We start from the raw sequence: 19,786 nt of genomic DNA on the forward strand, positions 1-19,786 counted from the left end.
TGCTGTATATATGTAATGAGCTTGGTTCTGGTTTTGTGCATAGAACTATATTGCTTGTAAAATGTACAAATGTTTTTTATGCTCGCGTTACAAAAAATTGTTTTAGAAAAGAAATCACTCGTCATTGATTGGTAGAGAAAACAAACATGATGAAGGGGGAAGGAGATGTCGGGAAAAAGGTTGGGGGGGGGGCACCAAACTGAATTTTTGCCCCGGGTGCTGGAGAACCTAGCTATGCCTCTGCCTAAGGGCATATCAGGGCATTTTCAGAGATTATTTATAATCTATTAAAGTATGACTGTGTGTTTCACAACAAAAAGGAAATGCCAAATGCTATAGGATTATGAGTCATTACAGAGTTTACAGAAAACACCTACCGTTGCAATGCACATGAACAAGATGTTTCTTAAAGTAATTTGAAAAATACATTTTACAGATATTGTCATCATTCTCATCAGTCTCTATTCCTAATGGGGCTCACAATCTAATTTCCTTATCTCAGACACACACAATTTCATAGGAAGACAATTAAGGCTCTGTTCACATCTGCATTGTGGCTTCCATTTATATCTTATAATGGGGTCTGTCAGGTTTCGCCGATGTGTCGTTCATTTTGAGGCGGAATACATCACTGCATGCATCGCTATTTATTCTGTAAAAAACGATGAAGTCCTAACAGATAGTCCTAACAGAGCTTCCAGCGCAGATGTGAACAGAGCCTAACCTATCAGTATGTTTTTGGAGTGACTTTGATGGCTTTGGCAGGCGCTATTATAATTTGGCATTTGTACTTTCACTTTTTCCATCCAATAATTTTTATTGAACATTTTTTCAAGACATAAAGCAGGAAAACATACATTGTGCTTTGGTTAGTCAGACTTTGTCAGATTCAAGCTCTGGGTCACTAATAAAAACCTAATACTAGATACAAACCTATCCAAAATATGAACATCGCTCACTATAAGATTTCAATATAATTTCACTTTTTCCATTACATATGAAACTTTGAACCATTTTGAACTCTAACAAGTGATGGTGATGCCTAAACCACATTTTATAAAGTTAAGTTAAAATTTTGTTCAAGTTTATCATGAGTCAAAGTGGCATTTGAAATGGAAAACGTGAAATTACTATAACAAATTATAAAAGTACCTTTTAAAGGGAAGGTGTCGCGAATGAAAAAGATTTTTTAAAGTTAAGTTATTTTTTTTGTTTTTTGTGTAATATATTTTTCTTCCACAAGGTGGGAAGTATTAAAAATTAAATTATAATTTGACATGTTTTCCTATGTTGGCCACCAGAGGGACCACTCCGAAGAATTACAGCAAGGTGAATCAGGCAAAGCAACCTGATCTACAGCTGCTGTAAATATGGGAGGGGGATTCACCCCCCTCCCTATTTTTGGCTACAAGCCAGGGAAAGGTGTCTTCAAATTGCATTGCAAGCATTGTACAGCTCCATTTTTTAAGAGATTGTACAAATGGTAGCTGACAGAAGCTATAGGACACTTAACAGAATTGCTGCAGAAGATTTCTGCTGCAATTCCTTTGAAAGTAGCAGACATTCCGCTGCGGTAAAAATGCAGCATTAGCTGGGTTTTTTACTTCAGAGAATGATGCAGATTTTGCTGCGTTTTTCTCAATTCTGGGGAACGGTGACATTGTCTCTCAAAAACGCAGCAATTCAGTCCACTTTCTGCAGCAGGAATTGACTTGCTGCGGTCCGAAAAATAGGCACCGCAGGTGAATTTCTGGTTGGAATTTTTACACAGCGTGTAGATGCGCAATTCTGGATTGAAAATACGCAGCAATTCCGCTACGTGTGGACCAGCCCTAGGAATAAGAGTGAAGAGGGTGACCCTGTGGTGAATAAATTTTCAGTTGATAGGTTCACGTGTGGACAAATGCATCAAAAAACGCTTGATTACGCTTTTTATTTACAATAATGCGAAAGCACACAGTTAGTACATACAACGCGCTTTTTTACGCAAGCGTTTTTAAAAAATGGGTTGTGTATATAAAGAAGTGTTGGATCAATTGTTTCGCACATAAAACGCACCACATTTCCCGATAGTCCTAATTATGCGCCAAAAAATTTGCAAAAAGCACACAAAATGCGTAAAAAACACACGTGAAAAAACTGTCAAACGCTTGATTAATCTTCACATTTACATCAATGGGAAAGCGAGCCCTACGCTCTTTTTTTACTAAAGCATTTTTAAAAAACCCGTTGTGTAAAAAAAGCATTGGATCAATCCTTTGGTGCATAAACTGCGCCAAATGTTCCCAGAGTCAGTGGGAGTCCTAACTACGCGCCCAAAAATTGCAAAAAGCGCACACAAAACTTGCAAAAGAACCCTGCGAAAAATGTGTAAAAGTCCCTGTATTTTACAAACCCCTTCACAAGAAACGCAAGTTTATTCGACACGTTCGCACGTAATTTTTTCTTCGTGCAGTGTGAACATACCCTAAGGGAATTATTTTTCATTGGCCCCTACTTTACATTGTGGTGCATGGAGAAGACAGAAGTCTGCTGTAGGTGTGTATAAGTATTTTTATTTTTCATATTACTTAGGCCTCATGCCCACTTCAAATTATTTTCTTCAGTGAGCTATCCGTTTTTTTTACGGATAGCACACTGACCCATTCATTTCTATGGGGCCATGCACACTGTTGTTTTAACGGAACCGTGTGGCCATTCCGACAAAAATAGGACCGGTCTTACTACTGTCCGTTTTTTGCTTAACAGCCTCGGCCATTTCATTGATTTGGTCTGTTGAAACAATGCACTGCATACGGAAGCCACCCCTGTGTGGTCCGTGTTTCACGGATCCGTCATTAGTGGCCGCACGACAAGCAACTGGTGTGTGCATGAGGCCTAAGGCCTAAAAAAAACAATCATAAGAAAATATTTTTAAAAAAAACTCCCCCACAAAACACTCAACCATTTTATTAAACACCCCCCCAAACAAAAACCTGTCGATCATCGCAGTAGTCTACCGAATCTACGATGTAGTCCAATAGGTCCAGCTGAACTTGCAAAACAAAAAATATAAAGTTAGCAATATAAAAAATATAAGTACTTTGACTCACCTACAGCGACTTCTGTCTTCTCCCGGCTCCAGAGGTCCCCACAAGCACCCTGCAAGCACCCCCCCCCCCACACACACACACACGCACCCACACAAACCATCACACAACCCCCCCCCCCACAGACACCCTGAACGCACCACCCCACAAGCACCCTGCGCACAACCCCCCCACAAGCACCCAGCATGCACCCCCACACACACACTCCCACACAAACCATCACACAACCCTGCACACAACCCCACCAGCACCCTGCACGCACCCCCCAGCACCCTGCACGTACGCCCCGCCAGCCCCCTGCACACAAGGGGTTTGTTTGTGTGGGGGGGTTGTGTGTGGCACGGTTGCTTTTGGGGGGGGTTTGTGTGTGTGTGTAAGGGGGCGCTCGACGGAGCAGCGGTACTCGCCGCTGTTCCTTCAAAACAGCTGATTGTCGGCTGTGAAGGATCAGCGGCGCACGAGCGCACACACGCTCTCCTCTCTCCAGGTCTTGCTGTGACACTGTCCGTAGCTGATTGGACAGTGTCACAGCGACGTTACATGCCCCCTTGCCTAAATATGCCCCATTGACAGTTTAGGGGGTTATTTAAATATCGGGCGCCAAATATAACGGCACCGATATCTAATAGGAGGAGGGTAGGAAAAAAAAGTGCCCCAGGGTTTGTGCAGCCCTGCCCATTACATGCTGCACATGTATGGGGAGGTGAAATGTTCTCTTTAAATTGAAGACGTTTGGAACAACCAGGACTCTTCCTAGAGCTGGCTGCACCACCAAACGAAGTAATCGGGGGAGAAGGGCCATAGTAAGAGAGGTGACCAAGAACCCAATGGTCACTCTGGCTGAGCTCCAAAGATCCTTTGTGCAGATGGGAGAAACTCCCAGAAGATCAACCATGACTGCTCATCACCTGCCCAATACCATCTCTACAGTGAAGCATGTGAGGGTGTTTTTCAGCGTCTGGGACAGGGGGACTGGTCGAGGTTGAGGGAAAGATGAATGGAGCAAAGTACAGAGATATTCTTAATGAAAACCTGATCCAGAGTGGTCTGGACCTGAGACTGGTCCAAAGGTTCACCTTCCAACAAGACAATGACCCTAAGCACATAGCCAAGCCAACACAGGAGTGGATTAGGGACAACTCTGTGAATGTCCTTGAGTGGCCCAGCCAGAGACCTGACTTGAACAAAATCAAACATCTCTGGAGAGACCTGAAGATGGCTGTCCACCGACAGTCCCCATCCAACCTGACAGAGCTTGAGAGGATGTGCAGAAAATCCCCAAATCCAGGTGTATAAACCTTGTGGCATCATACCCAAGAGGAGTGGAGGCTGTTATCGCTGCCAAAGGTGCTTCAAGTAAGTACTGAGTGAAGAGTCTGAATACTTATGTCTATGCAATATTTTAGTTTTTCCTTTTCAATAAATTAGCAAAGATTACTAACATTCTGTTTTCACTTTATCACTCTGGGCTATTGAATCCAGAATGATGGGGGAAAACGTTTTTTTGTTTTTTTTTTATTTTAACACAAGACCACAACATAACAAAATGTGAAAAAATTTAAAGGGTCTGAAGACTTTCCAAATACATTATATGTTAGACATTATATAGATATATTTACCTAATATTCTCCGCCATCTTTTTCATTGTGTTTCCAGTCCCAGACAATTTCAAAAAGTGGTAATATGAGACAGATCTGTTCTACTGTTAGCTGGTGTACTTTCTACAAGGATTTTATTGAAGGGTTATTCCCATCTAATATAGTGATGGCATATTGCTAGGATATGCCATCGCTTTCTGATCATAGGAGTCTGACCTCTGGGAACCCCCGTTGGTCCTGAGCTTTCACACTGTTTCCCATTCGCTGTGTTTCCCTGCACAGCGGCGCGTGTGAATTGGGCCATTTGGCATTTTCCTGCACAGCCATTGGCCAGGAGCACCACTGTGCAAGGAAAACTTTTAGCGGGATGCAGTACTAAAGAAACCATGCAGTTCCTTCATTTGTCAGGGTAGATGAGGCTCCCAGAGGTTGGACCGATCAGAAAGTGATGGCATATCCTAGACTGTTTAAGTCTTTAAACCCCTTTTTAGTATCTTCACAAGTTACTTGTAATGGTTTTAATCAATTTATAGTTGATGCTTTATTCCCGGCAAAAAAAAAATATTAATGGAGGGGTCTTGTAAGGCTCTGTTCACATCTGCATTGGAGGTTCCGTTAGGAGCCTCCTTCACATATCTGGTGAGAAATGCCAAGCAAAGTAGTAGAGCATACTGCGCTATTTTGTCCGGTAAAACAATGAGCACCATGATAGAAACACGACTGAACCCATTAAAGTCAATAGGTTCCGTCGGGCGCTGTAGGTGTCTGTCGTGCTACGGATCCAGCAATTCCTGGTTTTCATTGTTCTGCTCCTTTGACAGAGCAGATCAGTGGAAAACCCTAACGTTGATGTGAACAGAGTCTAAGTATTTGGTTATATCGATGATATTTTAATAAAGATGGACGAATGCAACGTATCTGTGATTTCAGTCCTTTTAGTGAGCTCATGAATGGTAATGTAGTACTTTGTAGTAGGGTCTGTCACTTTGGTAATTGCTTCCTAACATTAAATTTGTGAATACTGGGCCTCTGTAGGAGAAGTTATACTGTACTAACTTATGTATTAAAGATTCATAGACACAATCACACAAAAATATAAATGTATTTTACTACTTTATACTTTAATGACATTGCTATTATAGAAAAGTTATTTTAGATTACACCTCAAGATTGGTCAGACTATATTTTGCATCTTAAATTATTTTATTTTTCTTTATGAAATATCCATAGTTATGACTAAAATCTAAAAAAAAATAAAAAAAGCGCCATAATGCAGAGCAATACAATTATCCAATATTGGGTGTGACTAAAATGTTTGATTTATTAAAGTTCCTTTTTTTAAACAAATGTAATGTTCAGATAGTATAGGACATCTGTCAGAGATACTGCAACTTCCTGTTAAAGCGCCAACCTGTGAACATGCAACTGTGTTGTTAAACATTTTGAGTAAGAAAGAGGAACTTTCATAGTTCTCGTCACTATTGCGACTTATTATACAGAAAAACGTCTAAAAGACTCTCCGAGCTGTTAAAAAAACAAACTGGTCTGGACAGCACCATAGCCCAGTGCTCCTCAGTCATGGTAAGTCCGTTTTAACTCTTTTAGATATATACATTTAGACTGTCATTTAAAATCTATGATCAAAATTGAAATTATACTGAAGTATGCTTAACATAAGGGCACAGTGCATGAAATCGCTTCCATTGACTGCAGTCATAGAACTGTTACGACCATAAAGAGTAACTCGTGTCATAAAAAATGTGAATCATCCAATAAATCTGACCGGAAAACGCTTTATATATTGGTGATCTGTATAACATACCAGGAAAGTAAATGTATGTTACTATAAATGTTTTATTAGTTTTCTTTCTTTTGTTTGCCTTATTGCACATTAAAAAATAATATTTGTGGTATTGACATAAGTTGAAAGCTTTAACACAAATATTATTTTATTTAGGAATTAATATTGACGTATATGTCTAACATGCCTTTAGATTTCTATAGGCCAGACGTATGGCAAAAGAATATCCTTTAGGCATACGTTTGGCTTGTGTGTATGTATGTATATGTGTGTGTGTGTATATATATATATATATATATATATAATACAATTATTTTTAAATCATTTTTTTATCTATACTGAAAGAGTAGCCTGCTATGCTTTACAATATAACTGGATGTTATATATATAGAAAAAAATAATAATCAGTTTAGTATGTTTTATACAACGGCGGATGTATGTAATTGTATAGGCATATATTTTCATTTGTGTTTGGAATATATTCTATTTAAATGTGTATGCTGAATGTCGCACCCGGACATGACGTTAACAGTGCCTAAGTGCTATTTTTATTAGTTTTATACTATCTTACAGCATAGACAGACATTATATATCATGTATATATTTAACCAATTAAGGATGTGGCTAATATTTAGGACGCAACGTGTTTTAACATTTTTGCTTTACCACATTCCTAGAGCCCTAACTTTTTTCTTTTTTGCTGATGTTTCCATGTAAGGTCTTGATTTTGACAAGTTGGGGTATATTTTGTTTTTGTATAGTTGTGGCGATGACTGTGGCTGATTTTCAGAAGGAAAAGGCAGATATTGATAACATTATTACAAGAGCTAAACGGCTGCGATCTGAGTTTTCTCTGATCCCAGCATTTGCTGCAGGGTGTTGGCTGTCAATCTCAACGAGTAGGCATTAAATGCCAGCCCCAGTGCCGTACACTTGTATTGCAAAACGGTAAGGGGTTGAAGAGTCTTTTTGAGAAACACTTAATATAAACAAGTATTTAAATTCATTTTTGTTTTAAGATCTGACACAAATCTGACAAATTTGGAAGAAAAGAAGAATTTAGGCAGATTTTTATGGCGTTTTTCTCTCCATAAACGTTTTCATAATTTTATATAGACCTAAGGCTGGATTCACACGAGCACATTACGTCCGTAATGAACGGAACGTATTTCGGCCGCTAATCCCGGACCGAACAAAGTGCAGGGAGCCGGGCTCCTAGCATCATAGTTATTTACGACACTAGGAGTCCCTGCCTCTCCGTGGAACTACTGTCCCGTACTGACAACATGATTACAGTACGGGACAGTTGTCCCGCAGTGGGGCAGGGACTCCTAGCATCGTACATAACTATGATGCTAGGAGCCCGGCTCCCTGCAGTGTGTTCGGTCCGGGATTAGCGGCCGAAATACGTTCCGTTCATTACGGACGTAATGTGCTCGTGTGAATCCAGCCTAATAGTAAGCTGTGCATGAAAGCAGTTATAACAGCGACAGCTTTGCACAGTTCTAATTTACTACCTTGTATGCTGAGTAAGTTAGAACTCTCCATAAGTATCAAAAAAATCATGAAGCCTTTACGACACTGGTGCAAAATATATATTTTTGGTTCAAAGAACAATATTGTCATATTCTACCACTCCCAAGGGCTGCAATAAAACTTAGGCCCCATGCACACGACCGTAAAAATCATCCGTAATTGCGGACTGCAATTACGGTCCCCAATTACGGACTCATTCATTTCTATTGTCCACGGACACCTTCCCGTTTATTTACGGGAAGGTGTCCGGGCCGTAGAAGTGTACCGCAAAAGATAGGACATGTCCTATCTTTTGCTTTTTACGGGCCGTGCTCCCACACTTTACATAAGAGCTTTTCCACCGCAAAAAAAATGCAACATCTGCTATTTGTTGGGGGTTTTACCTCCCCATTGAATTTAATGGGGAAAACCCCAACAAAAAAACAGTGATTACGCAAATACAATGGACATGCTGCGGATTAATAAAACACACACTAGGTCGATTTCTGAGCATTTTTTTCTGCTCATTATTTATGCAGCATGTGGAGATTTGTTCAAATCTCATCCACTTTGCTGCTACTGTATTATGCTGCAGATTTTCTACAACGAAATACACTACGTGTGAATTTACCCTAAAAGATCACTCTTGGTAACAATGATGCATTGTGTTATGCCTAGTGCAGCGCCTGATGGGGAAGTGCATGGGGAGGTGAATACCAGCCATGCGCCACCATGCCTGCACTAGGCGTAACACAGTAATAGTTTTACCTGTATTGCTCCTTTATTTGGTTAAAATATTACTTATAAAGCCCCATAGTGCCCCCATAATATTACATAGTTACATAGTTTGTACGGTTGAAAAAAGACACATGTCCATCAAGTTCAACCAAGGGATGGGAAAGGGGAAGTGGGATAGGAAAGGGGAAGTAAAAAATTTCTACACATAGCAGTTAATATTTTTTTGTTCTAGGAAATTATCTAAGCCTTTTTTAAAGCCATCTACTGTCCCTGCTGTGACCAGCTCCTGCGGTAGGCTATTCCATAGATTCACAGTTCTCACAGTAAAGAAGGCTTGTCGCCTCTGCAGGTTGAACCTTTTTTTCTCCAGACGGAGGGAGTGCCCCCTTGTTTTTTGAGGGGGTTTTACATGGAACAGGATTTCACCATATTTTTTGTATGTGCCATTAATATATTTATATAAGTTAATCATGTCCCCCCTTAGTCGTCTTTTCTCAAGGCTAAATAGGTTTAGTTCTTTTAATCTTTCCTCATAACTTAGATTCTCCATGCCCCTTATTAGCTTTGTTGCTCTTCTTTGTATTTTTTCCAACTCCAGGGCATCCTTTCTATGAACTGGAGCCCAGAACTGGACTGCATATTCTAGATGAGGCCTCACTAATGCTTTGTAAAGTGGTAATATTACCTCCCTGTCCCGCGAGTCCATGCCTCTTTTGATACACAACAATATTTTGCTGGCCTTTGAAGCAGCTGATTGACACTGCATGCTGAAATTTAGTTTATGATTTACAAGTACACCCAGATCCTTCTCAACAATTGACTCCCCCAGTGTAGCTCCCCCTAGGACATATGATGCTTGCAGGTTTTTCGTACCCAGATGCATAACTTTACATTTATCTACATTAAACTTCATTTGCCAAGTGGACGCCCAAACACTTAGTTTGTTTAAATCTGCCTGCAATTCACAAACATCTTCCATAGTCTGAACTATATTGCATAGCTTGGTGTCATCTGCAAAAATAGAAATAGTGCTATTAATCCCATCCTCTATATCATTAATAAATAAGTTGAATAATAGTGGTCCCAGCACTGAACCCTGGGGTACACCACTTATAACTGGGGACCATTCAGAGTAGGAATCATTGACCACAACTCTCTGGATACGGTCCTTGAGCCAATTCTCAATCCAATTACAAACTATACTTTCTAAACCTATAGTCCTTAATTTACCCATTAGATGTCTATGAGGGACAGTGTCAAATGCCTTTGCAAAGTCCAAAGGCCAGCCAATAGTGCCAGCCAAACAATGACATTAATTAGTATTAGCCGCGCAGTGCCTCTTATTAGTGCCAGCAACACAGTGACCCCTTAACAGTGCCAGCTACGCATTGCCCCCACACTTGCAGCTCCTCTTCTCTCTGACACTCTGCATCAGAGGGATGCTGCATTATTTTAACAGAAGTGTCTTTTTGAGCTAATCGGACACAAACTAGCATGTTTGTGTCCTGATGTTGGGGGCCACACAGACCAGCATTGTGGGCCATATGCGACCCCCGGACCACAGGCTGTACACCCTTGCCCTACAGGATGCAACAGATGATCTATAACAAATATGGAGCATGTGCAGTGGCGGATTAAGTAGACCATAGGCCCTGGGCTATTATCCAAACTTGCGCCCACCTTCTCCACCGCCGCCCTGTAACTAATGTTAACACTTCCTTTTTGTCCATACATTAACAAATGGGTGTTACTACTCCCCTTGTCAAAAGGCTGTGTCCCCACATACTGACAGTCTCCAACCATCGCTGACAGTATCGCACCGTGTAAGGACACATTCTCCTGTCAAGGGGAATAGTAACACTTATTTGTCTATCAGTCCTGGACTGCACAAAGACTTTGTGAAATACAAGGATTTCCTATAATAAACATGTCAGTAGAGATGACAGATTGTCTATAAACCTAGTGACTCACAGGTGACAACGTAGTTTTTTTCCTCTTTTCTTCTCCATCCAGTCCAGACTTCATGACGACTTTTCCCAGCCATGACCCATTTCTGCAGAATTTGCCACTCAGATGTCTTTGGCTCCTCACTTTTCCAACATTTTCACACCTATAAACAAAGATAATATTATCATGGTGCCACACACTGTGCCCCTAAATATAATAGTACAAACACTGTGCCCCTAAATATTATAGCACCATAGACTGCGCCCCTGAATATAATTGTGTCAAACACTGTAGATAGCACCACACACAGCCTCCTGTAAATAGCGCTACACAGCCCTCCCCCTCTGTAAATAGCGTCACATAGCCCTCTCCCTCTTGTATATAGTGCTACACAGCAATCCCCCTTAGATATAGTGATACACAGCGCTCCCTTCTATATAGTGCTATACAACAATCCCCCCTTGTATATAGTGCTACACAGCGTCTCCCCCCTTGGACATGCAGCTCTTGTAATTGCTCAGTATAATGTCCCCCATAGCTGCCCCCACAGTATATTGCCACCCATAGCTGCCCCCACAGTATAATGCCCTTCATAGCTGCCTCTACACAGTATAATTTTCCCCTTAGCTGACCCTACACAGTATAATGCCTCCATAGCTGCGACACAGTATAATGTCCCCATAGCTGCGACACAGTATAATGTCCCCATAGCTGTGACACAGTATAATACCCCCATAGCTGCGACACAGTATATTGCCTCCATAGCTGCGACACAGTATAATGCCTCCATAGCTGCGACACAGTATATTGCCTCCATAGCTGCGACACAGTATAATGCCTCCATAGCTGTGACACAGTATAATGCCTTCATAGCTGTGACACAGTATAATGCCTCCATAGCTGCGACACAGTATAATGCCTCCATAGCTGCGACACAGTATAATGCCCCCATAGCTGCAACACAGTATAATGCCCCCACAGATGCGACACAGTATAATGCCCCCACAGCTGCGACACAGTATAATGCCCCCATAGCTGCGACACAGTATAATGCCCCCATACCTGCGACACAGTATAATGTCCCCATAGCTGCGACACAGTATAATGTCCCCATAGCTGCGACACAGTATAATGTCCCCATAGCTGTGACACAGTATAATACCCCCATAGCTGCGACACAGTATAATGCCTCCATAGCTGCGACACAGTATAATGCCTCCATAGCTGCGACACAGTATATTGCCTTCATAGCTGCGACACAGTATAATGCCTCCATAGCTCTGACACAGTATAATGCCTCCATAGCTGCGACACAGTATAATGCCTCCATAGCTGCGACACAGTATAATGTCCCCATAACTGCGACACAGTATAATGTCCCCATAGCTGTGACACAGTATAATACCCCCATAGCTGCGACACAGTATATTGCCTCCATAGCTGCGACACAGTATAATGCCTCCATAGCTGCGACACAGTATATTGCCTCCATAGCTGCGACACAGTATAATGCCTCCATAGCTGTGACACAGTATAATGCCTTCATAGCTGTGACACAGTATAATGCCTCCATAGCTGCGACACAGTATAATGCCTCCATAGCTGCGACACAGTATAATGCCCCCATAGCTGCAACACAGTATAATGCCCCCACAGATGCGACACAGTATAATGCCCCCACAGCTGCGACACAGTATAATGCCCCCACAGCTGCGACACAGTATAATGCCCCCATACCTGCGACACAGTATAATGTCCCCATAGCTGCGACACAGTATAATGTCCCCATAGCTGCGACACAGTATAATGTCCCCATAGCTGCGACACAGTATAATGTCCCCATAGCTGTGACACAGTATAATACCCCCATAGCTGCGACACAGTATAATGCCTCCATAGCTGCGACACAGTATAATGCCTCCATAGCTGCGACACAGTATATTGCCTTCATAGCTCTGACACAGTATAATGCCTCCATAGCTGCGACACAGTATAATGCCTCCATAGCTGCGACGCAGTATAATGCCTCCATAGCTGCGACGCAGTATAATGCCTCCATAGCTGCGACGCAGTATAATGCCTCCATAGCTGCGACACAGTATAATGGCTCCATAGTTGCGACACAGTATAATGGCTCCATAGTTGCGACACAGTATAATGCCTCCATAGTTGCGACACAGTATAATGCCTCCATAGCTGCGACACAGTATAATGCCTCCATAGCTGCGACACAGTATAATGGCTCCATAGCTGTAACACAGTATAATGCCCCCATAGCTGCGACACAGTATAATGCCCCCACAGATGCGACACAGTATAATGCCCCCATAGCTGCGACACAGTATAATGCACCCATAGCTGCGACACAGTATAATGTCCCCATAGCTGTGACACAGTATAATACCCCCATAGCTGCGACACAGTATAATGCCTCCATAGCTGCGACACAGTATAATGCCTCCATAGCTGCGACACAGTATAATGCCTCCATAGCTGCGACACAGTATATTGCCTTCATAGCTCTGACACAGTATAATGCCTCCATAGCTGCGACGCAGTATAATGCCTCCATAGCTGCGACGCAGTATAATGCCTCAATAGCTGCGACACAGTATAATGGCTCCATAGTTGCGACACAGTATAATGGCTCCATAGTTGCGACACAGTATAATGCCTCCATAGTTGCGACACAGTATAATGCCTCCATAGCTGCGACACAGTATAATGCCTCCATAGCTGCGACACAGTATAATGGCTCCATAGCTGTAACACAGTATAATGCCCCCATAGCTGCGACACAGTATAATGCCCCCACAGATGCGACACAGTATAATGCCCCCATAGCTGCGACACAGTATAATGCCCCCATAGCTGCGACACAGTATAATGCCCCCATAGCTGTGACACAGTATAATAACCCCATAGCTGTGACACAGTATAATGCCTCCATATGTACGTACCTAATAAATAAAAAAACATAATTACTTACCTATCCCGGTTCCCACGACGGTGGGGGATGCTTCTCCTCCTCTGCACTGTGCTGTGAGTGACTCCGTGCAGACAGGCGCGATGACGTCACTACATCGCGCCTGCCTGCACCGAGCCGCTCACGGCAGAGTGAATGCTGGAGCGCGGCTCCAGAATTCAACCCAACTGAATATGCGTCCTGCGGACGCAGATTCAGTTGGAAGCGGGACGGCGCGGCAGCTAGCAGCGCTGCATAGTTTTGCGGTGTGTGCGGTTTGGGTCATATTATAATCCGCCATTGAGCATGTGATGCATACTTTACAACTGATATTTATAAGTCTGTCCTACCTGTCAACTATGTAGCAACAGGTAATTAATGTGTCACTTAGGGTATGTTCACACGGAGTGTTTTCAGGCGTATTTTGGGGCGTTTACGCCTCGAAAAACACCTGAAAAAACTAAAGCAGAACACCTACATTCATCTGCCTGTTAATTTCAATGGGAAATACGGCGTTCTGTTCCGATGGGGCGTTCTTTTTTCGTCACGTTTTCCAAAAACACCACATAAAAAGACGCCCGCGAAAAAGAAGTGCATGTCACTTCTTGGGACGTTTTTGGAGCCGATTTTCATTGACTCTATAGAAACATCTCCAAAAACGGCCGTAAAAACCGTGAGTTTGATTTTTTGCTAAGTGTGTGAACATACCCTTACTCACTCTCTGTGAGAAAATGTGTCATGGAGATAAAAGCCGATCGCTGCTACATTGTAAAAGCCATATAGTGTAACAGTCTAAGGGCTTATTCAGACGAATGGGATATACGTCCGTGCAACGCGCGTCGCACGGACCTATATTAGTCTATGGGGCAGTGCAGACAGTTGCGTGATTTTTACGCAGCGTGAGTCCGCTGCGAAAAACTCACGACATGTCCGTTCTTTGCGTGTATTTCGCGCATCACGCACCCATTGAAGTCAATGGGTGCGTGAAAATCACGCATGCCACACGGAAGCACTTCTGTGGGACGCGCGTGATTCGCGCAACAGCAGTAAAACTATGAATGTAAACAGAAAAGCACCACGTGCTTTTCTGTTTACAAACATCCAAACGGAGTGTCATAATGATGGCGGATCACGCAGCCGCGCATCATACAGGGCTGACACATGGAGCTGTTAAGTGCGTTTTGCGCACGCAAAATGCGGCGTTTTTTGCGTGCGCAAAACGCACACGCTGGTGTGAATCCGGCCTAAAGCTTATAGGCCGGATTCACACGAACGTGATTTGCATCCGTGCAGCCTGCGTGGTTTTCACGCGGTTCGCACGGACCTATGCAAGTCTATGGGGCAGTGCAGACTGTCCGTGAGTTTTGTGCAGCATGAGTCCGCTGCGTAAAACTCGCGACATGTTCTATATTTCGGCGTTTTTCGTGCATCACGCACCCATTGAAGTCAATGGGTGCGTGAAAATCACGCATGCCCCACGGAAGCACGGAGTGTCATAATGATGGCGGCTGCGCGAAAAGCATGCAGCCGCACATCCATATGAACAGGACACACAGAGCTGTCAAATGCCTTTTGCGTGCGCAAAACGCCGTGTTTTTTGCGCGCGCAAAACGCACACGCTCATGTGAATCTGGCCTAACACCGTGAAGTTAGAGAACGCATACAAACACTATTTTACAGATCATTTTAGTTATGACTAGAATTTTCCTTCAGTGTAGAGGAATGATTTTCTTGCAGTGTATTTTTATTTTTTTCATTGCTGAACAATTTGCAGTTCTCCCCGGTTTATGTTTGCACATTGAATACAATTTCAGGAAGCAAAGCCAATAATCTATCTTCCGCTGTGATATATAACTGTTAGTACAATGTATAAGTAATTATCAGTATTACAGGGTTACAAAAGCAGCTCTAAAGTAAAGAAATGTAACCACGTGTGAATGTCCGCAAATACATCAAAATTCCGTTTCAGAATTGTACTCAAGACTAATTTTAGCGAAGCTAGCAACATCGCTGTTTCATTAAGAACTGAGAAGTTTTCGGATAGAAGCATATCCTTCCTCAGGCTGGTGGAGGTCAAAGGATCAGGATAGTTAATTGTCACTGGAAAAAGGCTTGTTTGCAGTGTCCGTTTGACGTATATGCCACGAAAATGTACCAACGTATTCACCAAACATATGGCCTGGGCGTTTGAAATTGGATCTCATACAATTACATATGTTGCCCATAGACTTCCATTGTAATAAAAAAATATATACACAGTGCAGTATACTTTTTTTGCAGGATGCCCCTATTGAAAATTATTGTCAACTATGCTTTTCAATAAAGTGGAAAACAAAAGGTGTCCCAGCTAGACATAGGCAAAAAAGACCTTCTTCTGGTATATGATGTTGGGTCTAAGACCATGTATAAGGAGGAGGGGGCTCACTTCTCCTGGTAGCGGCACTACTCTTCAGGCTTTTGTACATTAGACAGTCTGTATGTAAAGTTGGTCGCCATCTGCTGGTGAAGGGTGAAAATTACATGCCACACTTTCACATACAGATGGCAGTTAGTATTAGGCCTTATTCACACGAACGTGTCCGTTTTGCGCGTGCAAAAGTTCAGTGTGACATGTGTATATGGTGCGTGGCTGCGTGATTTTCATGCAGCCGGCATCATTATGACATTTATGTGACGACACAGTAAAGAAGGAGGGAATTTTATGTTTCCGTTCTCTTCTTTACCAGCTGTAGCGCAATGGGTGCGTGATGCGCGAAACACGGGCAAGTATAGGACATGTCGTGAGTTTTATGCAATGTATGTGAAAATACGTTGTGGGAAAATCACTGACAGTCTGAACGGCACCATTCACTAACATAGGTCCGTGCGACGTGTGTGAAAATCACACGCGTATCACGGACGTATAACACGTTCGTGTGAATAAGGCCTTATGGTATGTTCACATGTAGTGAGCAAAAATGTCTGAAAATACGGAGCTGTTTTCAGGCGAAAACAGCTCCTGATTTTCAGACTTTTTTTTATCAACTCGCGTTTTTCGCAACGTTTTTTACGGACGTTTTTGGAGCTGTTTTTCAATGGAGTCAATGAAAAATGCCTCCATAAACGTACCAAGAAGTGTCCTGCACTTCTTTTGATGAGCTGTCATTTTACGCGCCGGATTTTGACAGCGACGCGTAAAATAAAGACGCCTGAAAACACTGCGTGTGAACATACCCTGACATACAGATAGAAGTCGGGTAAGGAAAGAAGGGAGAGGGAGAGCTCCAGTGTCTTCACATCACTGCTGACTGGTGCAGTCCTTTCATTCTGTGCACACCTTTCTCTGTGAGAGAAATCTAGCAGAGCAGGTAAGTGTGTGTGTCTGTGTCACATTGCCTGTATGTGTCAGTGTGTGTATATATTTGTGTGTGTCACGGTGCGTGTCACATTGTGTACAGTATATGTGTGTATTACAGTGTGTTTTGCGTGTGTTTTATAGGGTATGTATTTGTCACAGTGTGTGTGACAGTGTGCACGTGTGAAAGTATGTATATATGTGTGTATGTATGTGTCACAGTGCATATGTGTGTGTTCCAGCATGTGTGTATATGAGTCTGTATGTGTGTTCCAGCGTGTATGTTTTTGCATGCATATATGTATGTGTTTGGTTTTTTTTGTTGGAGGGGGGTGTATGCATTTACTATGCAAGTATGACAAAGAAACTCATCCCGTTACAAAATTCTGCATACGCCTCTCTTGTTTATTGCAACAAAAACAGCTACCAAATTAGTTATCATATTGGTTATCACTTTTCAATTAAAGGGGTTTCCAAAACCTCACGTGTAATGATCAATCATCTACAGCTGCCAATACAAGTCACTTCTCAAATAACTCACGCTAAAGAATGTGCACTGTTTTTCACTCTTCTGGTGACATCCCAGCCGTTCACAGCCCAGGATTCCTTTAATTCCTACTCAATGTACAGTGTCATTGCTGAGGTCATGTACAAGGAGGGGGGAGGGAGGATATGCTCAATTATTCCCAGAGCATACACGGTTCAAATTGTTTTCTCCATGCATACTCCGTTCTCATACTCAGTGCTCAGACCTCCACTATGACATGTCAGAAGTTTGTCAAACGTTTAGTTACCCTTTAAAATAGAAAATGGCAAAATCCCAGGACTAAAAAATTTAATTTATTTCCTGACTTGTTACGGCTCCTTCACATCAGCGTCACCCTTCCGTTGATGGGTTCCGCTAGACATTTCCGTCAGAAGAACCCATCGACGGAAAGGCAAACGGAAACCATTAATTCCATTTGCATTACCATTAGCCGTAGCGCAGTCAACTATGCTATAGTTTCCGTCAAAAGAACTGAAACCTGACGGAATGGACACCATTTGCAACAGAAGCATTACCAGTTTAATCCCTCAACTGCCATGATCAATAGCAACCGCGGCATTTAACAAAACGCCACAGACCTGCCATGGCTGCCTATTAGATTGTCTGGCAGTTTTACAATAACATGCAGTAATGCTATGGTATACTCCGTATATCCGTGATCAAATAATCGCTTTGTAAAGTCCCCTAGTAGGAGTTAAAAAAAAGTAATTAAATGCAGTTAAATAAAGTTTATTTTTTTTTAAAAAAGTGCACAGTGGTTTTATTTTGTAAAAGTGTCAAAAAAAACCTACTAAACAATGTCAGAATTGCTTTTTTTTTCTCCAAAAAAAAGTAACAGTGAAAACAATACCAGTGAAAGTTACATTTCCTTCTTAAAAAAACAAGCGCACATCTGGCTACACTGATGGAAAAATGAAACCGTTATGGTTCTTGGAATGCAGCAACACATAAACAAAATTATTTTTGTTTAACCCCTTAAAGACACAGTCAAATTGCGATGTATTTTTTTATTTTGTTTTTAACATCGTTGCATTTTAAGGGTACTCGTGCACGTCCGTTACGGCTAAAATTACGGAGCGGTTTTCAGGCGAAAACAGCTCCTGAATTTCAGACGTAATGGCATGTGCAGGTGTTTTTCACAGCGTCCATTACGGACGTAATTGGAGCTGTTTTTCTATGGAGTCAATGGAAAACGGCTCCAATTACGTCCCAAGAAGTGACATGCAAAATTATTTTTGTTTATCCCCTTAAAGACACAGTCAAATTGCGAATTTTTTATTTTTTTATTTATTTATTTTTTTTAAATTTCGTTTTTAACATCGTTGCATTTTAAGGGTATGTTCACACGTGCACGTTCGTTACGGCTGAAATTACGGAGCTGTTTTCAGGCGAAAACAGCTCCTGAATTTCAGCCGTAATGGCATGTGCAGGCGTTTTTCACAGCGTCCATTACGGACGTAATTGGAGCTGTTTTTCCATGGAGTCAATGGAAAACGGCTCCAATTATGTCCCAAGAAGTGACAGGCACTTCTTTGACGCGGGCATCTTTTTTACGCGCCGACTTTTGACAGCGGCGCATAAAAAAAATGACCGTCTGCACAGAACATCGTAAAACCCATTCAAATGAATGGGCAGATGTTTGCCGACGCTTTCAAGCAGTATTTTCGGCCGTAATTCGGCATAAAACGCCTGAATTACGTCCGTAAATAGTGCGTGTGAACATACCCTAAGAGCTATAACTCTTTAAATTTTCCGTTGACCTAGCCGGATGAGAATTCGTTTTTTGGGGGACAATTTATAGTTTTAAATGGTACCATTAAATGTACCATATAATGTACTGGGATACTGGAATGAATTCTTTATGAGGTGGAATAGGAATAAAACATTGATTCCTCCATTGTTTTTTGGGTTTCATTTTCACTGCGATCATTGTCCAGTAGAGGTGGCATGTTAACTTTATTCTGCGGGTCAATCTGATTATGGCCATACCAAATTTATATATTTTTTTCATTATGTACTACTTTCACAAAGAAAAAAGTATTTGTTTAAACATTTTTTGGTATTGTCATATTTTGAAAGCCTTGTTTTTTGCGGGGTGTCATCTGTAAGCTCCTGAGCTCGCGCCATGTTGTGATAGCGCACATCCGACGTAACTGAATGTAAGGGATTGAAAGTGTTTTAAATGTGCAAAAGTAGTATAACATAAATAAAACTATACATGGTATTGCCATAATCGTACCGACCCTTGAACG

The 19,786-nt window shown here is 42.0% G+C and overlaps 1 protein-coding gene across 1 annotated transcript in view; it reads left to right on the top strand.

Annotated features, from left to right (window-relative positions):
- Positions 1-6,143: 6,143 nt before the first annotated feature.
- Positions 6,144-19,786, top strand: part of LOC142740945 (toll-like receptor 8) — a 39,870-nt gene continuing 26,227 nt past the window's right edge. Inside the window, exon 1 of the mRNA XM_075850357.1 lies at positions 6,144-6,268. Within this exon, the coding sequence (XP_075706472.1) occupies positions 6,266-6,268 (3 nt within the window). The 5' untranslated portion in view covers positions 6,144-6,265. The remainder of the gene's footprint in view (positions 6,269-19,786) is intronic.

Source organism: Rhinoderma darwinii, chromosome 2, assembly GCF_050947455.1.
Source record: "Rhinoderma darwinii isolate aRhiDar2 chromosome 2, aRhiDar2.hap1, whole genome shotgun sequence".
NCBI classification, from domain to species: Eukaryota; Metazoa; Chordata; class Amphibia; order Anura; family Rhinodermatidae; genus Rhinoderma; species Rhinoderma darwinii.